The sequence below is a fragment of the Leptosomus discolor genome, chromosome 4 (assembly GCF_034619465.1).
Source record: "Leptosomus discolor isolate bLepDis1 chromosome 4, bLepDis1.hap2, whole genome shotgun sequence".
In the NCBI taxonomy this organism is placed as follows: domain Eukaryota; kingdom Metazoa; phylum Chordata; class Aves; order Leptosomiformes; family Leptosomidae; genus Leptosomus; species Leptosomus discolor.
In genome coordinates this window covers 41110321-41136257 of record NC_141394.1, presented here as the reverse complement: position 1 = coordinate 41136257, position 25937 = coordinate 41110321, and the positions used below count along the sequence as shown (strand labels likewise).

The window sequence follows — 25937 nt, the reverse complement described above, 5'->3', positions numbered from 1 at the left end:
GAAACCCAGCAAGGCTGCAGAACATGAAGCAGAATCTGAAACGAGCACATTCTGTTTTGATCATATGTTCTCCCTTGGTTATCAATGAACAAGCAGGGAGAAAACATGTTTTCATCTTTTTTTAAGAGAATCTTGGTTACATCTCTGCAACACTGGGACTGGCTCCGCTGATATCTACTGCCTTGCTATGATGCAGGACACGTGAAGATTTGTACATTAGTGTATTACCTTCTCTTTATGCTCAGCATTCTGCTTACTGTTATCAGCCAAATGCAATGGTGCCACTGGTGCTTCGTTCAGACTTGATTTACAATAGAGAAAATAGTTTCTAAAATTCTCATTCAATTTTGTAACAACATCAAAAGCTTTAATGCAAATCTACACATTCAGTGTAAAGCCTCAGCTTGAATGATCTGAATTGCCTATCATTTCGCTTTCATTTATTTCACTGGTAAATTGAATGCTGCTATGTGTGTACAGCTATATAGTCACATAACTGTAATGAAGTCATTGTAATACTGGAAATACAAGAATTAATAGAAAGTGCCTGATGATATGCTCATGCTTGTCGTGAAGGATACCACCAGTGTTCAACATGAGTCCTGTATCAGCCTATTGTGAGAAGCCTGGAACATGAGCATGCCCTGAAAACTCTCAGATCTACTTTTAACTCAACATGTGCTTAAGAAAAAAAAAATCAGTAACTCTGCACATACCCTATGCCCCTAGCCTGGGCATGCTTAGAGCTACTCAAATAAGAATAATAATTTTAAAAGTTGATTTCTAATATTAGTTTACTTTTTTGTAAAAAGCTCATGTTGCTTCTTCAAAAATTCCATGTACTTGAATCACTCTGCAAATTCCTGTGCTGACTGAGCTTAAAAAAGTAGGGTATAATATGGCAAAATTATTAAGTGTTTTTATGGATAAATTTGGGAACACAGATGCTCTTAATAGTGCAATGGGAGACTTGTAAATTTCCCATTAGTCGTAAGCAATGTAAAATTTGTATCTTAGCTTATTTTCAAATACTTGAGTATTAGAAAAGGGAAATCATAAATAAAAGTAATATATATCTGGTTACTGTAGTCATGGTGTTATTTTTAAATTACTAAAGTATGACATGACCTTAAAAAGAACATATTTCACCACACAGCTGGAAGTAGCTTTATTTACGCTGCAGTGTTGACATTTTCATACACACAAGCCATCCAGTATTTTAGCAATTTAACAGGAACTCAATGTCTTTTTTTAACTCACTGACTTACTGAAATTAGTATTTTTTTTATAATCTAATATCTTACTGGGTACCTGATAAAATTAGCATTATCATTAACAAGAACCATGACATCTTATCTTAGAACTGATGAACCCCAACATACTTCAGTGTGTAAGAGAACAAGAAATTAGTAAATCCTTATTAATTATAAAAACAATAAAAAAATACAGTTTATTGCCAGCTGTAAGCTATGAACTAGATAACTGGTTGAAAACGCTGCATTTATACATCATAATGCCTGTGTGACAGAGAACAGCAAAAAGCACACTTAACATTCTTCTTAATATATAAAGCTCCAAACTATCTCTAAAAGAGGCTGAATGTTTCAAAAAATGCTTGAAGATTCTCTGACAAAACCCAAGCATCTCACTTCTAAAGATGTACGATCCCACCTAGAAATCTTACTTTAAAATATTCTGAGGCTGCTGTTATTAGATACCAAAAAGATACAACTAAGTATTTGCACAACTAATAGAAGGCATAAATAAAAAAAAAATAGGCTTCTAAATGCAATTATACTAGTTAAAGGACTGCACAATTAAGAACAGGTACAAAAGAATAACATAAAATATAGACTTGTACAGAAACTCTGCCCTGTGACAGTATATTCACTGCCTATGCACTTCTAGCCAAAAAAATAAACATCGTGCCTCCAAGGAAGGGATAAATAAGGTGAAGAGTGTAAAGTAAACAGGTCACCTGCAGTCCTAGCTTCAGGACTAGCCTGACAATACTCTCTGCTGCTTTCACAGACAGCCTGCATTCAGTCCCTTCTCCCTCCACAGCTGCACATCTTGATCTCCACCCTTCTAGCTTTTCATCACATTAAAATCACATTAAAAAAATTAATTATTATTTTCCAGTGAGAGAGCTTCCAACGATAGTATGTGACTCCAGTAACACCTTTGAACATAGAGCCTTTTCCACCTCTATATGATAACTCATCTGTCTGCATAATTCTTGAAAACAGATGAAAGACTACTTCCCATGTAAATATGTCAGGCAGAAAAATAACTACTTTGAACTGAAACTAAGGGTAAGATTTAGATAAGACTTTGGGAGTTAAAGCAGAAAGCCAAATTCCTAGCAAGTGTTACAGCACTTAGATATCGCAAAGGGTCTGCATAAATTGTGCCCCACATCAAAATCAAAATTTGTGTTTTAGCTAAGTGCACCATGTAATGCCAAAGAATGTAGTACATTGCTAAAGTTATAGAATTTTGAGGCATCCCAAAATGAAGTTATGTGAGGCACATCGATTACTTCTGAAACACAAGTGATCATTCTGCACTGCCAAATTTAGAGAAATAACAAGACAGCACCTGTCTTAGCAATGCTTTTCGTACAAATATAGCTTCACATTTGGAAATCATGGAAGATCTGTCTTCAGGTGGAAACATAAACCTTTTAATTTCACCCTGGCTTATGCCTGATGTGAGAAACTCTAGTGCCAAGTACCTAAAGGACTAACCTGGGTACAAAATTATGAGCTGAACTTCTTTCTGCATCTATTCAGAGAAAGCTTTTCAAGGAGCAGTATTCAAGAACAATCCACTCCTCCAGAGGCTCCACCCTGATTCCAAGAACCTTTCTGCTTAAGCATCCTCAATAAACAAAAATATTGGTTAAACTTTAACCTGAACCCACCCCCCAAAAAGATTCAGTACTCTCACATGAAAAAAAAAAAAGATCCTTTTTGATATCTATACTGAAGTCAGCAATTTTTAGTTACATTGAACTTCTAGTCCCTTCCTCAAACCCCTCAACCATCAAGTCAGCAGCCCAGGAAAAGCTGTTGTTCTTTTCTACCCTTGCAAACAATAGTGGAAGCGACACAAGAACAACCTGTATGAAGCTGAAAGTCGAACATGCGTGTGGCTGGGTGGGAACTCCAGATAAGCATTCTGACTGCTCATCACAATGTCCTTGCCTCACATTGCTGAAGAGACCAGGCACAGCACCAAGACTGTGAAGAACAGTGGGATCTGTCAAAATGGAATGGTAAATGCCACCTTCTACTCTTCCATTCAACTGAATTTTCGGCTCCCATGAATGAGCTGACAGATTTTCTCCAGCTCTGGTTATTTGGGAATCCACTGCAGGGAAGCCTGAATTTATGAGTAGCATTCTGCTTGATATGCTTTTGAAAGTGTTTCATCTTCTTTAGACTTCTGACAAGAACAGGTGTTTTAAAGCACCTAGTTTAATTTCTTTAATTGTGACTGTCAAAGGTTGAGAAGGCATGACCTTGGAGATAGTATCAGCAAGCGATGATTTTTTCCCTTTGCAAAATTCACACAGTAGCCTCAAAATTGTTCAAAAACAGCAAATGCATGCTAGGCCCTCAAGGACTCTTCCAATTTTTTAATTTGGGCTACGAAAGAGGCATAAAGGACATCCTTTCTAAAGAATCCATATCAGATTTTATAATTTATTTCAATATGTATATAAGTAAGACCCTAGGGATTTCATTAATAATAACAAGCAGAAGTTCTTCCCACAATCAAGTAATTAAACGTTGGAACTCTGCCAGAGAAATTGGTCAATGTTGAAAGGCATGCAACTGGTAAAATTAATGAAAGCAAAAACATTTTTCAAGGTCTGTTAAATACCCAATATTATCCCATATGGATGAAGAGGACCTGTGACTCCATATCTCTTCAGATTTGAGGAGCATGTCACACAAATATTGATACTTGTATTTTTATACAGGCATCAGAAGGAGACATGACATTGGGCTAGATGAATCCTTTGGTAACCATCCAAGTCATTGGATTTTGGACAAATCTGTCTTTGGGAACCATTTTTATGTCCATCTTTTTTAAGTGGACAGGGATGTAAAGCTCTCACATTTGAAGCTCATTATTGCTTTCTCACTGTTCAACACTTCAACAAAACAGAAAAACAATTCCAAGAGCAGCATAATATTTCAATTTTAGGAGTACAGTGAATAAATCCAACCTCAGTCATATTGCAGCATCCTTTAACACCAAAAATATAGTTTATGGCTTACCTTATATAACACAGAGACTCAAATAAAGATATTCCATTTGTAGCTATAGCAAGAAGTAAACTTAATTTGAATTACAAACAAATTTGCATGCTAGGTAATATTGTATACTCTTTAGTGTTTATGTAAAAGCTGTATCCACTAGCCAACGTGAGAACAAGAAAATCAATGTTGTAACTGCTGTGTGTCCAAGAATTCAGTGATGAATGGTGAAGTTTCTTGATTTGCATTTTCAAGACAATGCACCTGAAAAAGATAAATTTAAAACCACACAAAAATAACATCTGCTGAAAAAAAAAAAAAGAAATCTTAACAAGAAAAGAGCTATCTGTTTTGTAGACCTACATTTTTGTCCCTTGTGGATCTCTAAATACTGACTAGGCCAAGGTTTGCTTATCTTACAAGATCTGACAAGATCACAGCTCATGGCAGTATATGATAAAGGATTAATTTATTTGTTAATGTGTTCAATGCTACTCTAAGGAGTGAGAAAAATGGAATAGAGAAAAGGAATTTTTAAAAAATAGGTTAAAGTACTTCAGGTAGGTCCAAATATATTTAGCTTTTCTCATCTCTCAACTCACATGTGCATACATATTTTAGAGTCTATATATCATAGTTAAGGAATATGCTTATGTCATTGAAAAGGATGCTCTTTAATGCAGGCATTTGGTTAGGTTTCTTATCTTAGATCTCTGAGTATTAATTAGTATGATTACCATGCGATTAATCCTCTCGCAACCAAGAGGACTACTCAGATAGAAAGAAGAGTTGGGTGCACCAACAAAATCAGCCATGAATCTTCAACCACCGAATCTTCTACAAATTTGTACATAGTGGTTTTGCCCAAATATATTCTAATCTGAAAATTAGACAAGATTTTACAAATCAGAACAAAAATCTTTCTAATGTGTAGTATTTAAACTTTGATTACATGTGAGGCTTATTTAAACATTTATTCTTCTTAAAAACAGCACACCTGCAAGTTGAAGTATATTTAAAATTTTTATATAGTTGACAAGGTGAAAGGTAAAATAGAAGAAATTTGTGCTGAAAATCCTTCTCTGAAAAGAAAAAAAAAAAAAAAAAGACAAGACATCTATGCTGACCATTACCAAGGCTTTGAAATTTGAATTACCAAATCCTACATTACACCCCTCCTAACTGGAAAGGCCTGTAGAACTGGGGATGACAGATGTGTACACCTGCGAATGTATTACACCACAGGAAATGGAAGAAAACAGTAAGGACACTACAGCATATATATATTCTGAATGTGATTTTCAAGTTCAAAAGTACTATTTAAAACAAGAACCTAGAACCATTCTGAAAACTGAAAAACTTAAAATAAATCTAAATTTTTTTAATTAAATTAAAAAAAATCTTTTCTAAGCAAAGGATCTCAACAATCACTGGACTTTCATTTATTAAATAAATAAATAAATATCTTAAAAGAGAAAGCAAAATCCATTTTGTCTTCAAAAGGTGAGCCTTAGAGAACACAATACAAAAATGGTGGATGTTTCCAAGAAAAAAGCAGTTGCATGAATGTCAAAAACAGCTTCAGAATGGTGAAACTTTCATCATGGTAATCTCTTGAAAGGATAGGTTTTACTGAGGATTATAATGCTGTTTCAACTACACTAGTTTCATTAATATACCTATCTCAGGCTATCCAAAGCCACAGGCAGTGACTGGAAGGCTATTAGAGAACAATAATAAGCTTTCTTGAGCAGACATGTTATTCAGAGACACCCTGCTGAATTTTTTTTTTATATTCCGTTTTAAAGACAACTTACAGGTTAAATACATTGGAATACATTCCGTGTCCACTCTCAGCTTTCTAAATATTGCATTTAAAAAGCTGGCATTTCTCAGTCTTGGACTTCATTTAGTGTTGGGGTAGAAGGGGAAAATAGAGAATGTGTATACATCTTATTTTTCAGTTTCACATAGCTGATTCCCCTCACACACCCCATTTAAAGAAAAAAAAAGTATTCTCTCACTCTTTAGCATGGCAGAGGAAACTTAAAAGTAGTTTAATTCTCATGTCTGAAATGTACATATTAGTCCTTTTCCAAGGTATTTATAAACTAAATATCATCGAAATAATAACGCAAATGGTCTAATTTTTTTTTGTTTCATGTAAAGAATAAAAATAATAACGTAGTCTCTGAGGCTGCTTCAGATGCTCTATGGTCTAATGTGAACACTCAGCTAATAAATCTTGAAGTAGGTACTTTTCCTGGTGTCTGCAATCAGTCCAGGGCTATTGAACAGTTTCTGAAATGTTTCTGCATAACTAAAACAAAAACCACAAAACTTTACACTATTCCTGCGTATTACAATTACTGATTCTTGGTTTTCTTATCTCATGTTTTTTTGATTTATAAAAATTATCTTCTACCTAGAATGTGTAATGAGACAGAAAAAGCAGAAAACTATATCATGAAACATGACATCAGAGTTTTCATAGTTTAGAGACCTCACTACAAAGAGATTCAGTCATCTAAGCACTTGACCTAAGACCACGACAGTGTGCAGAAAGCCCTAAAAGAAGCAGTCATCTAGTTTCAGCAAGAACATCTACACCACCAGTTACAATTTTATGGTAACGAAGATGTTATTTGGTGGGTAAGCTGTTGTAGTTATTTGGAAAACAATAAAATGCCATGCATCAAATTAGACACTATACTGCCTGCAGCGAAAACCAGAAGCTACTAAGCTGTATTAGAGAACAATTTTGCTACATTCTTAGCAATATTGAATGAACACTAATATATTTTATTTATTATTTTAAATAAAGCCACAATAGGAGTTAAGCCAGTACAGTCTATTCCATTTGACTTTGGTTTAAAACTGCATCTAATATAAAAATGCATAAAATGCTCAAAATTGCATTATTTTAATTAAATAAAGTGAATATATCAACTTTTTAAAGAAGTTCTAACAAAGTTAGAAATTATATTTACTTTCCTGAGAGAGCCATGCTGCAAGTCTGCAAGCTTGCCAGAATGCTTGTTAGTTTATTTCTCTGAAGGAGGCAATCTGTATTAAAGCAAAATACAAGCTCGTAATCAGGAAAATTCAAGTACCAGGTTTCTAGTCTCTCAATTTAGAACAAAAAGCGTACCCATAAGGACACATTCATCCCACTATACTGCTCTGAATGTGAAAAATTCACTAATGAATTTGGTCTGATCCCCTATGAGATAAGAGAAAGACAAGTTCTCAACTATTCTTCCACCTCTATACATACTTTGGTAAAGAAAGAGTTTGCCTGTACCATGCAATAATAAAATAAAAAATAGAACACACCCCCCCCAGATAATGGCCCCTAGAAAGAAAATTCCTAATAATATGAGTAGATCTTTAGATGACTAAAATTTTTGAAAAACAGAAGGCGCTCTTTGCTTGTAGGGATTTTTTTTTTTAATTAAACTACATTCTGGACTCAACTATACTTTTGTTATGCAGGGAATTTGATAGTCACTTCTGAATGCACTGATACATAGATAGGCACAAACAGATCCCATTCTGACTGGCCTTTATGCAGTTAATTACATCCCCAAAATAAACTAAATACATAGATAACCAAAGCATATTGAATTTTCTCATGTACAAAAAGAAATTGCTTTCAATTATTTTTTTTTATCTGCAAGACACCCACTGCTTTACTAAACACACACAGAATCACAGAATGGTAGGAGTTGGAAGGGACCTCTGGAGATCCTCTGGTCCAGCTCCCCTGCCAAAGCAGGTTAGCCTAGAGCAGGTCACACAGGAACACATCCAGGTGGGTTCTGAATTATCTTCAGGGAAGGAGACTCCACAATCTCCCTGGGCAGCCTGTTCCAGTGCTCTGCCACTCTCAGAGTAAAGAAGTTTTTACTCATGTTCAAGTGGAACCTCCTATGCTTCAGTTTGTGCCCATTGCCCCTTGTCCTGTCACTGGGCACCACTGAAAAGAGCCTCGCTCCATCCTCTTGACACCTGCCCTTAGATATTTCTAAGCGTTGATGAGGTCCCCTCTCAGTCTTCTCTTCTCCAAGCTAAAGAGCCCCAGGTCTCTCAGCCTCTCCTCGTAGGAGAGATGCTCCAGCCCCCTAATCATCTTCGTAGCCCTCCGCTGGACTCTCTCCAGTAGCTCTCTGTCCTTCTTGAACTGGCGGGCCCAGAACTGGACACAGGACTCCAGATTTGGCCTCACCAGGGTAGAGTAAAGGGGGAGGAGAACCTCGCTCAACCCGCTGGCCGCACTCTTCTTAATGCAACCCAGGATGCCATTGGCCTTCTTCACAACACTTTGAAATGAGAATAAATATAGAAAATTACTAAACTAATTGCACGTCTCATGCCTCCAAGAAGCTGATAAGCAATGCACTTCCCATGGCAGGCACCAACTGACCAAAGCACTAACTCACGTTACTGTAATCCACATGATTTAAAAAGTATCTCATTGCAAATGGCTCTTCAAATTCTAAATACTAAATCGAAAAAAAAAAAACCAACTACCTACACCTTACCTCTATCTAATTAACTAATTCCAAAGAGATCGTGGGTGGCAGACAGGATCTTTGCGCCAGTTTAAATTCAGGGCAGTGTATTCATGACAGTATGCAGAAACAGCCATGCAACAGTCTTTCCCACTGCAGCTCCACACACCTTGGAAGTCATGGTGTCTTCCACAGTTCAGTGACAGAAAGGACACTGTGGAGCAGCAACGTGATGCTGCAGTGCTTTAAGAATGTAGTGCTCCACATCGTTTCCTCTTTCTAAAAAAACCCCAAAACCCAACCAAAACCATCTAAAGAAGGGAACAAAAGACAGTAACATAAGTTCAGTTACTTATGTCACAAAAGTGGACTTCTTAAATGATGCTGAAATTCTTTCATATCTGAACTTGATAAGAAAGCTCCTCTAAAAAGATTCTTTTTTTAAAGAAAAACAGACATACATTCAACACTGGACCTAGAGTCAGCATATCTTGATTTGACCCTATGTGTAGACACACATTACATGAAACCTTTTTGCACATGTTAAATGGAAAGCTTTTAGGTCATGTACAGCATTAAAGCAAGTTTTACTGTTACATTTTGCGGAATTCTTTGCCTTTTAATCACTTCTTCAGAGCCATGCAAAAAAGTTTGTCCAACAAACACGTTTACATTAATTATGTTATATTATACGTTCTCTATGCCTATGTTTAGAAAGAAAATACGATCAATGTTCAAAATCAAGGAACAAAAATGAATGATCTTATGATTAAAGTACAGAAACCAGAAGCAAGATGCCTATTTGTGATTCCTGTCAATGATGGTGCATGTGAAAACTCAAAGTCTCCTTAGACCAGATCTTACAAAACAGCAGTTAATGATGGATGTCTCCAATTTTTTTACAGTGTGTTTTAAACATATTTGCATGCTAAAAGGGTAGGCACCCACAGAACACTTAAAAAATGCGTTTAGTTAGAAGTGTCAACATAGTGAATATTCAGCCTTGCAGATGCTATCCCTCATCGGTACTGCTCAATATATAAGCCAAGGTTAACTGTGAATACAACGTGATTAAAAAAAAAGTATTTGGAAGAAAATGAACTTTTTTGTTTTGAGAACAAGTGAACTCATACTTTTACAAGACACCACTCAAAGTGGAGTTGACAGCTGTATTTATATAGAATTCACTTTTTTTTTCTATTTTTTTCTCCATTCTCATCTCATTTTTTCTCCCCTCTATGAAGAATTAAACACAATGAAAAAAAAAAGTATGAATCATCCTCTCATTTATTTCAAACAATTCCTGACAGTGTAGAACCTTGATCAATGCAAGATTTCAGTAATGGCAGATGTTCTGATGCTATTTGAATTAGACTTTGAACCTATAAATCACATGTTGATAAATCACCAAATTCTGAGATGCATCACTTCAGATATTCTAAGCATATAATTTGAACTGGTTCCACTGAAAGTCTGCCCATTTTTATTGAAATCCCAAAATAATGATTTAAAAGCAAATTTGAGGTTCCAACTTTTGCAAACACCTCTTTTGACTACAGAACAGGATTTTCAGAGATAGGGAGCATCATTAGCCGTTTAAAGTTACTGGGAGATTAGCACATCTTTAAAAATGACATGAGTGTCTTGAATTCGCTATCTTCAGGATTTTGTAAACTCAATTTTAAATAAAATGGCCTTAATCTACAACAGCAACCAAACTGAAGAGAAATCATAATTAGTCTGTATAAAATATTCAAACTATCTCATACTACTGCAGTTCAATAGGCAACTTCATTGATGTTTTGACAATTTAGTAATTATCTATGCAGTTGTAATATCATTTAAATTGATTAATTGAATCGCTCATTTTTCTGCATTTAGTTTTTATCAGCTGTTATTAACATTCCATGAGCATTAATATTTATAGATTACAAAGATTACAAGAAGCAATTAGCACATTCTGAAAGAATATTACGCAGAGAAAACAAATATCAAACACAATTAAATAAACTCAGGTTTCTATAATAAAAAATAAATTCAATTATTTCAGCATCAGGAAATACTGTAGTCTAAATTAGCGTCACTTACCAAGAAGAGTATATGCCTAAATCTGAACAGGTAAAATTATATTTCCACACGAAACACAGTATATGGTTTTGATGCAACACACTTTCAGATGATCAACTGAGCACTTTGAGAGCTTCTGTACTACCTCTGTGGTCTTCACTTACAGTGAGTTTGAATCCACTGGATGAACCAACATCAACATGCCTCCTGTTTCAATGATCTTATTACTATAAATTTCACTACACTACCCTCAAATTTACACTAGGCAGAGCCCTGAGTTCAACAGCTTCTCTGTGAAAGACAAAGAGCAGCAAGTCTGCAGCTACTTCAGGTTTGGAGATTTTTCTTTTGGGGTGTTTCTTTGACTTGGGAAACCTCAAGTTCAAATTAATGGCCTAATCAGTACATAAGCTTTTTCTACAATCACTTTTTCTTCAACAGTACATGTTTCCCTTTATTTACACATTTCCCTTATATATTTAGTCCAATGGTTATACTTAAAATGCCAATTATGGACCGACTGACAGTAAAGATAGCCCCACAATATAGTACTGATTCTTGTCTGGGACCTCAGGACACTGTAAGGAGGTAAATTATACCCAAGAAGAGTAAAATGGCATTGCATTGAATTAATACAATCTTCTATGTCCTTCAATTTTATTTTTTTTTCCAGTACTTGTTCCCTCATTGGTTTTGACCTTTTTTTTTTTTTTTTTTTTTTAAATATGGGAGGCAAAGGAAGGCATAATTGCTATAAGCTACCTGATTAATTTCTATAGAAGGAATATAAGTTATTACAAAAATTACATAATTGGTCATTTTTAGTCCAAACGTTTTATAGCAAATCACATTTTCAAAGAAGAATTTTTCATGTGTTTTTTCCATACATATTCTACAATCCTAATGGTAAAACAAACAGAACCAAAGTCCTTCCAGGACCAGTTGCAAATGAGTATCTTAGTACTTACTTTAGTATCTTAGCAAATATTAAAGCAGAAGAATAGCTCAAACTGCCACAAATTTGTCTTCAGAAACTTTCCATTTTGGCAGTGTTAGGTTTACGGTTGGACTCAATGATGTTAAAGGTCTTTTCCAACCTATATGATTCTATAATTCTAAATTAAAAAACCACCAAACATCTGTGTAAGATGAAAATCTTTCTTCTCTCACACAGCAGTAAAAGAAAGGCAGTATTCCAATTTAGTTACAAAACTCAAAATGCATTTAGTATCACCTTTACATATTGCTAGATCAAGGCACTTACAGCCTGAAAAACAACAATGTAGACTACACACATCAGCATACCTCAGTGCAACTTAAAACATAATTCTTGTAGGTGAAATAAATACCATACTAAAGCTACAAATAAGAAACATCTCTCAAAATTTAACTGTGTCATTTCTGCATAAATAGAAAATAAATGGAAAACAAGACCTCCTCTTTGTAATATCAAAACATCTATGAAATCAATTTTTGTCATGCTTTTCCTCTTTTTCTGTCAGATGATGGTTATGCTGTACATCATAAAAATATGTTCATCCAAACATCCAAAACAACAGAAAAGAGAAAAAAGCCACAGAAAGAAAAAACACTATTTTTCTCCCATCTTTCTCATCACGAAAGAGAACCAGTGGTTAACTTTTGAATATAAAAATTCTAAAGGCATGTATATATTTGGTGCCTCTCTTCTTAATGTAAGGTGGGCCAAATATAAGATCCTATTTACAATACCTTATGAAAACCAGTACTCAGTATATAAATTACAACCTACATGGTGAACAAGTAAATATTGTCAGAGGCAGCGCAGACTGAAAAAGAGAAAAATTTGAAATATGAGGCATAGAAATAGAAAACAGACACTTTACCACAAAATAGATCTTCACAAGAATTAAATCTAAACACCTCTATTTAAACAATGCTTAATCATTCCACAAATCACAGTCAGTCGACCAATCTATACCAAAGTTATACCTTTCATACCATTGATTTTACAAAAAGACTACCAGGGCAAGTAAAGCTAGGATGTATTACTTTTAGATATATGAAAAAAACCCTACATGCACAGAAAATCAGAGGCAGAAAAAAACCCCAATACAAATATCATGTGCAAATGTTTCCATTCCACATTTGAAGGATCACAGACATGGGATTCCTGTAAACCTCAATACAAAAATCATACAGCAGCCCAAGAATTTCATTGTCAAGAGTATGTTCTTCATCTTCAGCTTAAATTTACCCTTCTTAATCTTATTCTATTACTCCCATCTCAATCTTTATGAAAGGGCAAGGGGGAGGGAATAAAAGATTACCCCCAGATGTAATTAGCCTGACAAGGTCACAGGCAGTTTTCTTTCACAATCAACAGAGTCGACAGAAATTATATAGTCAGCATCCATGTATGGCCATCTTTGACCACATATCAATTTTTAATTAAATTGAAAGGACTGGCTTTTCCAAGACCAAGATTTGAACTAACACCTCGGAAACTGCAGTGGGGTACCTGGTTCATGCTGTTATCTCCATCTCCTGTGGAATGAACACTAAACCTCAGCCTATCTGATTCATCTCTAGAAAGCCACTAGGTCTTCTGCCATATTTTCTCCTCCTCCTTTGTATTAATTATCCAAATTTATTTAATCCTGCCACTATCAACCAGGATAGGTCTAACATCTTCGTCTGTACAGAATTTAAGCACCTCACAATTGTGAGTGAAATTTTATCCTGTCATCATTAGTTAACATTAACGAGGCTGAAATCACAAAGCAGAAGAGACTTTCACAAAGTGATGTGGAAGTTAGATACAACGCAAGTCAGTGCTTTAACCTACACAATAATTATGATCCTTTTTCTGCTTCAGTTCCTCACTCCAGCACTTTCTGTTGTGCTTCTTTGTTGTAAAGGGAACACCACAATTGCAGTTGCAATGGCAAGTATTCACTGACACTGCCAACTGGAAAACAAAGCGATAACATTAGAACTCAGAATCTTCCCACAGAGTATTTTTGGAAGAATCCACTTACAAAGGTTATCTTTTATTTGAAGATCTGATTTCTCCCCAGACCCATCAAAACCTTATAAAAAGGGAAATTCATATATACTGCGGATTTCAAGAGGCCCTACTTAATCTCCGGTGCTACAGCATGTTTCTGTTAGATAAAAGGAAGGACCACCAAGAACTGCCATGAGGACTCAAACTGGCTCTATATGAAGTGCTCACAAGACAGTCCTGATATGCACAGACTCACTACGCTGCAGGAAAACCAGCCCAGCCAGGTTGGGTGGAACACGGTGCTGAATGTGGGCTGAAGTGGCTCCATGACATATCAACATACCACTGCATCAGAAGAAAAGCTAGCTGCAAAGAGGTGGTGCGCTGCGTAGCCTCCTATGCCACAAAACTCGCACCAAATCATTTGTAGCATTGGGAAGACACTGTTAACGAGGACAGCATAGCAGAAGAATACATTAGGGATGTATCTAGGGAGATGTACAGATCCCTGTAGTTCATTACATTCCTCTTCTTCCACCTATCTGCAGCAAAACTTATGTACTAACATAAATGCATGAAATAGCTTCTATGTGTGCACATAAAACACCATTCTCCTCCTAAGAATTTTTTTGAGTATTTTGGAGATTATATCGCAATAGTAATTACTTTGTAAATCACCTAACAGTGAGAATGAATCCTGTTGCAGAAACTGCATAAACTTATGCAATCAGGTACATTTAAACTAGCAGGGCTGAAATACATTTATATTTATATATATATATGTGTGTGTATATATATATATATATATAAGGGAAATCCTGACTCTTATGATTTTCTATCAGTGGTCTAAACTGCTGCAGCACAAACTTACATGCACATACTTCCATACTTCACTCTAAGCATGCAAATGGTATCAGTATAGACTCTTCAAGCAAATTACACATACACATTTCTGTTTACAGGACTGAGTTGCACAGACCATAGTAGTCAGCGCAGTAGAGAGTTTATCCTAAAACTATTTCTGGATCTTCTAATTCAAGTAGTATTGGACTGCAAAATACCATGTAAAAATATGGATCCTCAGGAATGAGAGTAGTATGTAAACTTGCAATTTAACAAAATACACATTTAGTATTAAGATGAGATTTTTTACAAGATAAAGTTGCAGAATCATCTTGCACTGCTACTTCCCTCCCCTTCACCTTTTTTTATTTTTTAACATGATGTGTTTTCATAGCTTTTCTTGCTGGGATTACTCTGGCCATAAATGAACGAGCAGAGACATTTGTTTGATGCTTCCTGTCATCTTGGCTTCCTCATTACAGTGTAGGTGTTCAGTTAATGATGGGACTGAAGGCTTTGCTGAGCTAAAATGAGAATAACCCATTTCACCCTACAAAAACACTCAGGTTAATTATTTGGCCCCGTCTGATTTTCTCATTTTCTAGAACTCATTTTCCAGATAGAAACTGAATGGTGATCTGGTAATCCCCTCTTTCTTTCAGTATCTATAACTCTACATCATACAACCTGGAGCTTTATATATTTTAAATCTAAGATTTTTGTGGACATACTAAAAATTGGTAGAAAAATAAATCTTGAGCCTTCAATCAAAAGTTATGTGAACAAGTTTAATGTACTAATCCATAACTCTTCTCTCCAAAACTACAGTTAATACATTTTAAATTCTACAGTTAAAACATGCCTGTTTTTACTAAGTGAACCAGACTAACGAGACAGTGACAACTATAGAAAAAAGAAACAAATTATGAATAATTTATACAAAACAGATTTGAACCAATCTTGTGCACACATGTTGCTATGAGAAACAAGGTGCATGAAATATTTTGTGGAAAGAATAAAGGATTAAAGACAATCTATTCAAACAATTACACAATATTTAGCAAATATTTATTGTCAATGTCTTCTTATAGTAATTTGACCTACAGAAAATAACTTCTTGCAAATTCCACTGATAAAAGTATCTGTAAATGTGAACACCTAGCACTTAGAAAACATAAATATCATGTGATAAAGCTAAATAAAACATAATAAAATAACCACAACAACAATAATTAATAATAATAACAAACAACAAACAAGAACAACTCATATTGAAGCCAGAATTCATGTAAGGATTTTTTTCCCCTCCAATATTTAAGTTATTGTTGCTTCCACAAATGTAAATAGCAATTTTCTGTGTGGCCTCCATTTTTGGTCAGGAAACATGTCCTCCTTTTCACAAGTGAAATGAAAATTATTTAAGTGAGGACTGTTATTTTAAGCCTGTCAAAGGGGAAGCCTAACTGAAATCACTGGTCAAGTAAGTAAAAATTTGACCACATCTACCCTGCTCTTAAAATTATTAAATGACACTAGTATGCAATGAGGAAGAAACTGAGCACTGGGGGAGACTTACCCAAAAGCTTTGGCCTACGTCTGCCCTTCTCTAATGGTTCACGTATGCACAGAAAAGAAACACAAATGAACTCTTAATTCTCACCACACACTGGTGGTGAGAAGCCAGAAGGTGATGGTAACCCAGGTAACGACTGCTAATTGGCTTTAAATATAAGGAAAATCAATAAGATTGCCCTGGGGTGGCATGGCTACTGAGGCCATTGACAGCTTAGGCTGACCCTGTAAACTGGAAAGCAATAAATAGTTAAAACAATTGCCATGCAGGGGAGCATTACAGCATTGTGCGGAAGGATGAACCCAGTGTGGAATATCTACAAGAGAAGGAAAATTTTTCGTAGCTTAACATTAACAGATACTAAGGGACTTGCTAAATAAAAAAGCTAAAATGTAAGTCATTGTAAAATGCTAAAAACGAACATGTATCTAATTAAATTTCTTCTCAAAAGGCCTTAGAGCATCTGAGGAAAGAAAAACACGTAAGGTGAATCAAAAAGTACAATGAACAATGGCAACAAGAATTGCAGCCCAAGAATATCAGAACAAATGCTGGTTTTAACTAAAATGCTGCATAAGTTTCATAATGTCCACGAGAAGTAAGCAGAAAACCCCAGTCACTTAGGACAGAACTTCTCAGCACCAGAAGAATAGAGGGAATCAGCCCAGCTAAGATATGTAGCATCTGAGAACACGAGCTATATAGGATTCTACTCTCCCCCCACCCAGGTTTATTCAGACTTTGTATATTATTCCATAAGCTACCTGACACAGAGGCCAGGAGCAGTACAACTGAACCACAAAAGGTTATACTCTCAACAGCTCCTTTTTTCAATGTGTAATTAAATGTGCTCCACCCAGATGTATTATTATTCTTTTAGAAGTATAGACTAAGAGAAAGTTTAAACACCATGTAATTTATTATACGGGGTGAATATTTCTGCCCCTTTAAAAATTACATTTCTCTGTAGAATCTCTCTCTTCCACATTGTTTGGCTATTATATTGAAGTTATTACTAGATTATTAAAAGTGGTGTCTACAGAGAATTTTGTAGGTATAGTATTGTGGATTTCCTAGCTGGTTCTGCAGTCTAATCAATAAAGTCTACTTAATAGTTATGCAAATAAGAAGGTAATTCAGATGAAAGTAACTCAATATTCTTAGATAAATAATCTTTTCTCACTTATATCTAGTTTTTTAGTATTAAACTACACAATTTTCTTATAATAAATTAAAATACAGATCTTAAACATCCCCTCAAGCCCTGACATATTTACAGTAACAGGCTTGCACTGTTAAGGGAAACCTAAATGGATCACAGGATTTTCAGCAAGGAATTACACTGCCTTGATGAAAATCAGACAGCCAAACACTTTCAGATGAAGAGATCTTTCTTGTCCTAGAATTAAATTTTGGGGTTTAGATAAAGATAACAGAATCATGAATGGTTTGGGTTGCATGGGACCTCTAAAGATTATCTACTGATAAATCACTCCTACACTATTCAGAACTTTGATATACTTAGCAGAACTTACAACTAAAAAAAAAAAACTGGAGGAAAACCTGTACTGGAATTGGCTGGGATAGAGTTAATTTTCTTCATAGTAGCTTCTACTGTGCTATGTTTTGGTTTTGTGATAAAAACAGTGTTGATATCACAGGAATGTTTTAGTCATTGCTGAGCAGGGCTTACCTCAAGGCCTTTTCTGCTTCTTATGCTGCCTCACCAGTGAGTGGGCTGGGGGTGCACAAGATGTTAGAAGGAGACACAACTGGGATAGCTGACCCTAACTGACCAAAGGGATATCCCATACCATATGATGACATGCTCAGCAATAAAACCTGGGGGAAGGAGGAGGAAGTGGGAATGTTCAGAGTGATGCCGTTTGTCTTCCCGAATAACTGTTACATGTGATGAAAGCCTTGCTTTCCTAGAGATGAATGAACACCCACCTGCCGATGCGAAGTGGTGAATTATTTCCGTGTTTTTCTTTGTTTGCATGCGTGGCTTTTGCTTTACCTGTTGAACTGTCTTTATCTCAACCCATGATTCTTCTCACTTTTCCCCTCTGCTTCCCTCTCCCATCCCACTGAGGGGGAAGGGGCAAGTGGCTCTGTGGAGCTGAGCTGCCTGCTGGGGTTAAACCACAACAAAACCACTTTCCTTTGTTTGTTTAATTATATTCTGGAATGAACAATGACTACTATTAATTTGCTCAGTCAACATCAGTAGATCAGATGTGGCAACCTGGGATCAGCCTATGTCAAACAAATAATTCATAAACATATTCTACTTTCTCTTGGAGAAGCAGACGGTATAACTTGCCTGTATACAAAAAAAATCTTCCTTAAAATTAAATTAGATGCTTGATCATTTGCCACAACTTCTAAATTTTATTTGCATATACAAACATAAATTATCTAGTTACATGACTATACTTCCAGATATATTCACCCATAATTCTAGTGGGGAATATAACAGGGAAAAGTAGTATGTATTAATGACTACAATTCATCATTAAGAATGCTCATGTCCCATTAGCTTCATGTGTTTAACATGATGTACTGAATCAAGGACCAGTCCATAGCCTCTGCAGAACAGGCTGTATGTAACTATTAAGCACACAGATTGTGATAATCTTCAAGTTCTGAATTAGGACCCCAAGAAACACCAGACACTGAGCAAAGATAGGCAGACACAGAACTGCTTCTAGTCAAATTGCTTAATCAATGATAACACATATTTACGTATTCTTATCAAAATCATTTGAACTAACGATACATACATATTCTCAGAGAATCACAGTAGAAATGGATACTGTCAGAATGGAGACAAATTAATCATGAAGAAAGAATTTTAAATTGCACATTTTTAATTATACTCATTATCCTTTCAGAAGACAAAAACCTGCAAATACCTTTGCATGGAATTATGAGCTTTCAAGATCTGGATCCTTTTCAATAAATCATTACTAGTCTTTCCCCAACTTTAGCAAAAATGAGAGAAAGGGAAAAAATGAAAAATATATGAATTTGCATTTAGGAAAAGAAAAAAACTCAGAGAATAATCTGACCATCTTCATATTTGTCTGAAGGAATATCTACTTCAGAAGAGATAAATATGGTAGATGAAGCCTAAATGAAACAGAAAAGCAAAGAAAGAAACATACTTGAAAATAAAGAAAAAAAGTAAGAATTATCAGAAAAAAAAAAACAACCCCAGAATCAAACTTTCAAAACAGAACTTTAAACAGGAAAAGGTCTTTTTGTTAAATAAATAAAAAAAACAGTGAATGGAAAAGAATAAAGGAGCAATAATAATTTGAACTGATACAGTCTTCATGTACTGATCCAAACTTAACATAGTCTAGAGGTCTGGCCTCAAAACTAAAATAATAGCTACAAAAAATATAGCGATAAAGTCATTCTAAATCTATGCAGTATGATAAATGTGTCACTGGACAGGGAATAGGAATAATTAGTGTCACAATTGTTAGGAACAGAAAGCTTGAGCTGGAATATTGTGTACAACTGGTCACTCGTGTTCAAACTGGAGCAGGAATAGACAAGAAAAAATGTATACAGGACAAACAAGCACAAATGGATAATAAACTCAGCTTGAAAATCTGATTATTTGTAGCTACCAGAGCAGTAAAGTCAGTTCTGTCTTTATATCACAATACATCCAGCTAATGGACTACATAAAATTGTTTTGAGTATAAAAAAAAAAAAAAAAAAAAAAAAAAAAAAAGAGTTCTACTCTCTATGAATCTAAAATTATCAATACAATCCCCCAAATCCCCTGAATTATAAAATTAAACAGTATTTTTTAGATAAATTATGCCTCCTTTGATTATAGAATGACTCAAAATTTTTGAGGTATGCTCAGAATGAAGAAGCTGGAGCTCCACCTAAAATTGAACACAAAGGCTTTAATCTTCAAATAAAGTAGACTAAGGTGATAAAGCCTGGGGACAATATTATAATTAAGTTGAAAATAATAATGGAATATTTAGTTAAGTTTTGTTGAAATATTTCAGAATTTATTTGAATTGGATGAAGTTAGAACATCTTAACATCCCATACAAAGAAACTGTATAACTGATTTCAAATTTATTTCAGTGTTTTCATGAACTAATTTCTTCTCTTTTTTTTTTTCCTGCACTGCTGTTCAGTGTTCCATGTACTCGCTTAATGGAAAAAGTAATTTGTAAATAATCATAACTTGCTTCCTTCTCCATAAGCTTCCTTCTTTCTTTCACTAAAAGAGAATAATACTTCTTTTAATAAAAAATATTTAGACATAATTGCAATTTTCAGATCATGCCCCTTTGGGAACATGGCATTACAAAATGACCACTTTGGGTGTCTTATGTTTAAAGGAAAAGGGAAGTTTCTTTTGAAAAGCCTTATCTGAAGTTCTGAAACACAGATGTTCTGCTGAATCAGAAGTGTACACAAAAGGCATATGGCAGCAGTGAAAAAAAAGACGCAGTATAATTCCAATTTGCTTCCCATCAAACCCAGACTTGACACCTACAGTCTAAGGAAGCAAAGAGCTGTGTCTTCCTATCATAACTCTGCTCCTAAGACAAACCAAATAAACTCCTACTATGGGAACTAGCTCCACAGAGAAGCCGCAATCCACTGAAAAATGAAGGTTAACTCAGAGAGAAGGGATTTGAAAGGGTTATCAGAAGCGCCTTTGCACACTTACAACACATAATTTATCATATTCTTTACTTTCTGCTGTTTCATTGTTTTTCATTTTCCAGTGCTAAAGTCTGTATCTTCACTTAAGACCAGATGGAAAACTTTTCAACATTGAAAGGCTAAGAATTCTAAGCAAAATCAAAACCGATTTGAAACAAGATTTCAGTTTAAAACTCTTCATAAGGAAAATAAGGATTTTTAGCCTACAGCCCACAAGTTGGAAAGACACTGCCAGCAAAAGCTTGTACTGAATGTCAGTTACTATAGAAGTGAGGGATAGAAAGAGTAGTGGTTGAGAAAGCAGGAAGCAAAGAAAATGAAGAGGCAAGCTTGACGGGCCTCAAGAGATAATATTTTTTTTATTTCCCGTTGTGAAGATTATTGTCCTATAGCAAATCACAACATTGAAGGACACACAGTATCTTCCCCAGCTGTTTATATCACTGGCTTTCTTACACACGATCAACTAAGCAGCAGTCTATATAGTTTCATGCAAGCATTTTTGAACAAGTTTTAATAAGGTTAAAACATGCTAACTCAACTGATTCAACAATTATGAACTGTATTCCCAGTTCATAATTTCTAAATCCCATTTGGTAGATTGGAATGCGTTCCTCTGGAATATGAAACTGAGTTAAATGTTGACTAGCAGTCAAGCAGAAATCAAAATATGCAAATTTCCACATATCTAAATTTCTTAACAGCTCTCACCTATTTAGCAATACCTAAATACTAATAGCAATTAAATAAAACTTAAAAAGAAAATAGTAATACTAATAGTAATAGTATTAAATATGGGGATAATACACTTGAAATTTCTTTTTTCATGACTCATTGCTTTTTAGTTTCCTTTTATTTCTCTGAAAGAAAAGAATTCCAGATGAAAGTGAGCTATAACAATAATCTAGGATACTAAGTAAACTATAAAATTTGCTAGTTTTAGAGCTGCCTTTTTATGTTCTCTTTCTTAGCAGAAACTTACACTCCATATAATCTCCATTGAACAATATAGTTTTGCCACATTAAATAGGGGCTTTTTTCCACCAGAACTTCAACAACTTTCAAACAAACCACTGCCTCTTCATTTATAACTCTCTTCACACTCTTTGGAATATATTTTATCAGTGGTTATAAACAATTATTCACCTTTCTGCTTAGACGTCATCATGTCCATGTTTCAGCAGCTGGAGGGCAATACTTCCTGATTTCTCATGCTTCTTAGGATAGGAAAATGTTGTGCCTATTTTAAACTTTTAAATAGTGAAATTGGACCAGGCATATTTAACTGAATATGTTTCAAATAATCAGTTTTGCTGTAGTCTGAAAATGTCAATACAGTTGAATTAAAAACAAGTACATAGACAATTCTTGCTCTTACACACTGGGTAGTCTGAAGCCTTTATATTCAAGTATCAGTTCTTACCTGGGGAGGTCTACTGATGCAGATCGATTTATTTAAGTGAGCAAAAACTGCAGGATTAAAATTCTTGTCAATAAGTCACTTTATTCAACTTCATACAATTAATGATAACTCCACTATGTAAATTGTTGACTTTACATTGCCTGGACATCTACTATCAATAGCTTTGCAGGCAGAAACTCAACCATCTCTTGCAGCATCATGTTAAACATATGAAGATAATTTTCAAATCCATCTGTTTAACACAACTGCAGACATACTATACTTTGTTCCTGTTACAGGCAGCAGCAAAGAGCAAACAAGGTACCTTTAGATAATATCCAGCTATATTCATCAGGGACCAAATGCCATTGCATTAATTAAGATCACAAAAAATGTAAGTAATCCATATCAGGACATTTCCTGCTTAAAGACTTTACCATTCACAAAACATCAATACTGATTTATAAACATAGCATGCAAGTCAGAAAGGATCATGCATAACTCAAAAGATGAAAAAATAGCAAACAGAAAGAGTAAATAGCTATAACATCAAAGGGTTTCACACACTGAAGCAATGCAATCAATGGCAAACACTACATTTTTAAAAATAAATTTAACACCTCTGAAGTTCATCTGAGCATGCCACTGTCATGAAATGCAACTTTTCACTCACCAAAGTAGAGTTATGTGAAGCATCACCTGAGACCTCGGGTGTTCTTGTGCTGTTTGGAAGTCTGTGAGGGTTACGAGCTATCGCTTGGCACCAGCCCAACATTTTCTCCTTCCACTTATCCCTTCTCAATTTCTGAAATTCTGAAAATAATTTAGATTCCCTGAAACATTGACACTTTGAATTTATTGTGTGCATGTCTCTGGATGCATGCCTTTAAAAATAGCTTTTTAAGTTATATCTAAACAAGCTAATAAACATATTTTTAGAAGAACATGCTTATTTAAAAAGTACTCTGAAAGGTTATACCACGCAGGTTAGAAAAGAACTATGCTCTTTCAGCACACCTTACATGCACTAATACTATTTCAGAGTCAGCAAACTCAGTGCCTTCTCTCCATGTTAAATCTTTCTCAAGTTGTCACTTTAACTAAAAAAAGTGTTATCCTAAAGGAATTTTATTACAAAATAACTGTGAGACCAGCAGCATTCCTAAAACCATATAACATTTGAATGCAATACCGCATATTCCCTAAAACAACCAGTAACAGCCCTAAAGCAGTAGTGGATATTAAATACAAATCAATAGTGTGATCACACACAAATGTGTACGTACTCATGCCCCCAGACCAGAACACCTGGCTTGTCTTAAGTGTACACTTTACAATACAGAAGCATTGTAAAGTGTACACTTTACAATACAGAAACATCGTAAATAGCAAAAAGTAATGGACACATACCACCAATAAATGCTATGTGCCAACTGTAAGTTGCATGTGAACTGATTTTTAGTTTGTAACAGTAACAAAATATCTTTTAAGTAACACTAACACATTCTGGAAATACAGCACTAGTAAAGTGGTTTTTAAGTTTAAGAAAACTTCATAAATATTTCTGGTTTCACAATCTACTTCTCTCCGTTGAAATAGGTAATGTAGGTATTCAGTGCAAAACTTTGCTAATTAATTAGAAAAAAATAACTTTGAGCAATTTTTTTTCTCCATGACATCTGAGGCAATTTATAATCTCGTTGTTTATAACATGTCAATGGTTGGACTTGATGATCTTAAAGGAGTATTCCAACCTAATGATTCTGATATTTTAATTTAAAATGTGTAACTCTAACATCATGAGACATCATAAACAACAAGATTAACCCACCAGATTAAGTGCCTAGTACTCACTAGACTGAATAGATTTGGAACATACATACAATAATGCTAAAGACCTTACACAGTAAAGTAGCACCTATTTAATGTCAGTTAATATTTTGTACTTGTAAAGTAGGTTTATTTTTTCTGCAGTATATCTCCACACAATACACAGGACATGCTTGTGTTTACAGCAGGCTTTCATCTTCCCACATTCTGATTCTGAGAAACTACAGTCCCTTCTTGAACAACTACAGCTCTACGATTTCTAAACCTACCATTAATATATAATGTTCAAAGTATGAAACGCATGAAGCTGTATTTCTCAACACAACCTCATGGAACTGATAGTAAGGAATAAGTGGGCTAGCCTTAGCTTTATTATACTGGAGATGATTAGATGACTGAGTGTACAGGTGAACTAATTCTTATTAACTTTTCAGTCTCTTGAAAACTTAACATAAGATAAAAACACAAGCCAGTAAAGCATTAGTAGCATGAAGACTGCCACACAGCCTATTGACTGTCTGTGGAGTCAAATCCATTTTTCCATCATAAAAGATTGCAGTTGTAGACTTACAGGAACTTGGTCCTTCAGGGCATGAATACAACCCAGCAAAGGCTTCACCATGAAAAATCCAACTGAAGCACCAATTAAACTCATTGTCACCAACTTATGATTTCCACTGGATTAGAGCATCCACCATCTTGCAAGCTCCCCAAGACTTTATTTTCCTTAGTTTTGTCAATGCAATTAGCAGGACTTTACATACCAAACTGGTTGTTTTTAAGAGTAAAGGAAATAGCAAAGAACAGTTTATGCATTTAAGCAATCTGTACACAGATACAAAAAATTAAACCATGTTTTAAGTGCTTTTCATTGTATATCCAAGATATCATGAAGTACTTGTGAGTGAAACTGGAGAATCAGAATTATCAGAAAGAGAAGCATATGCACGTGTCCTCCTCTGCAACTTGGAAAGACAAGCACTTAATATGAGACAATCAATTAGAATTTTGGGGTTTTTTTCAAGGTTCTACTACATAATTTCTACATCATGTGCTGAAATATTATTTACCAACTAAACAGGACTGAAACAACAGTGGAGTCTGACTTCTAATTAAACTAGTCCCCATCCCATCTACCACTTTTTAAACAGAAGCACATAAAATCTTCTGAGAAAGTAAAATGTCTTTTCAAAACTATTCTGGCGTCTCTGGAATCTCCTGTTTGTCATTCAAAATTTCAAGTAGAAAGTGTTTCAGTATTATTTAGACTTTTCAAAATGAGACAAACCATTTCTTTCTGCTGCTCTGGAAGTGGTTCTCTATTTTGGTAAAATCAACCAGTAACTCTTTAGTAAAACATTTTACTACGCACAGGACTTACGGGCAGATTTCATTTATTATGATTGCTGAACTGCATTCTCCCATGATCAGTAAGTTATTGCTGTTCATTTTTTGTGCAGATACCTGGAAACTAGAGATTAATGCTGTCTAGAGAAAAAAAAAAATCCTTAAAAAATAGAAAAACACAAAATGCATATTTGGAATAAATGTAATAAATTTTGAAGTCTTCCCCAGAATACTATACAAAGATTACACACCAGAGGAATGTACATACACATTTTTGGCTTGCTATGTCTGAAAAGATCCTAGACTTCATGTTTCTCTGAATGTACATCATGAAAAAGTTTGCTACACATTCACTGGTGCAGCTCACTGCTTGGGAGCCCTTTTTACT

General features: G+C 34.9%; 1 protein-coding gene across 2 annotated transcripts in view; it reads right to left on the bottom strand.

Moving 5' to 3' along the window:
- Window positions 1-23147, bottom strand: part of MARCHF1 (membrane associated ring-CH-type finger 1) — a 96281-nt gene extending 73134 nt beyond the window's left edge. For both annotated transcript variants that reach the window (XM_086464419.1, XM_009960948.1), the window contains exon 1: window positions 23046-23147. In XM_086464419.1, coding sequence (XP_086320545.1) covers window positions 23046-23147 — 102 coding nt within the window. The remainder of the gene's footprint in view (window positions 1-23045) is intronic.
- Window positions 23148-25937: the final 2790 nt, after the last annotated feature.